Source organism: Sceloporus undulatus, unplaced genomic scaffold (genome assembly GCF_019175285.1).
Source record: "Sceloporus undulatus isolate JIND9_A2432 ecotype Alabama unplaced genomic scaffold, SceUnd_v1.1 scaffold_43409, whole genome shotgun sequence".
NCBI classification, from domain to species: domain Eukaryota; kingdom Metazoa; phylum Chordata; class Lepidosauria; order Squamata; family Phrynosomatidae; genus Sceloporus; species Sceloporus undulatus.
Window position 1 is genome coordinate 1 of NW_024846319.1, and position 1025 is coordinate 1025.

Consider the following 1025-nt stretch of genomic DNA (forward strand, 5'->3'; position numbering starts at 1 on the left):
GGTTTGGACTTCAACTCCCAGAAGAGTTTGGGAATCACTGGTGTGTAGTAGGATGAACCCATATAGTGCTTCCCAAACTTAGGTCCCTTCATCCGGTTTGGACTTCAACTCCCAGAAGCGGTAGCCAGGTTAGCCAACCGACAGGAATTCTGGGAGCTGTAGTGAAAAAGGCGGCCACCAAAGCTGGGAGGGGGAAAAGAAGGTGGCGCGGCCGCCATTTTGATTGAGGGCGGCATGAAAGCGGGCGGCCATGTTTGATGAGGGCAAAGAAAGTGTTGGGAGTCGTCGCCCAATCAGAACTAGAGGCGTGGTTTCTCTCACCCAATCAGAAAAAGAGGCGGGGGAAACGGAGGAGGCGTGGCTGCCATTTTGTGCGAGCGAGGCTCAGTCTCTCAGGGAGCATCGACGCTGCAACATCTCCTCATGCGGCCGCTCTGTGCTTTCTCCGTCCCCCTCCTTCTCCTCCTGATGGCGGGGGTGCCTGCCTCGGCGGAGACGGCGGCGCAGCTGAGCCCCTACTTCGGCACCAAGTCCCGCTACGAGGAGCTGAACCGCTACCTCCTGGAGGACCCTTACTCCCCGGGCCCCTCGCTGACGGGCTTCCCGCTGCCGGCCTCCTCCTGCGTCCCGCTGCAGCTGACGGCCGTCCTCCGCCACGGCACCCGCTTCCCCACCCGGAAGCAGGTGGAGAAGCTGGCCCGCCTCCACGGCCGCGTGGTCCAGAGGAGCAAGGCCCGCCCGCCCTGCCCCGACGCCCAGCGCCTGGCCCGATGGCCCCTCTGGCCCCGGCCCGAAGTCGACGGCAAGCTGGCGGCCCGAGGGCGCCGGGACATGGAGGCCCTGGCCCGCCGCCTGGCCTCGCGCCTCCCCAGCCTCCTGGGCCCCTCGCGCCGCTTCGCCTTCCTCAGCAGCTCCAAGCCCCGCTGCCTCGACAGCGCCGCCGCCTTCCGGGAGGGGCTCCGCGTGGCGCTCTTCGGCTCCGCAGACAAGGACGGTGAGCCCCGATTCCCTCTTACATACACATA

At 65.6% G+C, this 1025-nt stretch overlaps 1 protein-coding gene across 1 annotated transcript; it reads left to right on the top strand.

Annotated features, from left to right (window-relative positions):
- Window positions 1-375: 375 nt before the first annotated feature.
- On the top strand, window positions 376-994 carry LOC121918836 (multiple inositol polyphosphate phosphatase 1-like; the record flags this gene model as incomplete). Its single annotated transcript, XM_042444813.1, has 1 exon — window positions 376-994. A coding segment is annotated over exon 1 (571 nt), but the record flags the coding sequence as incomplete, so codon positions are not given.
- Between the last annotated feature and the right edge of the window lie 31 nt (window positions 995-1025).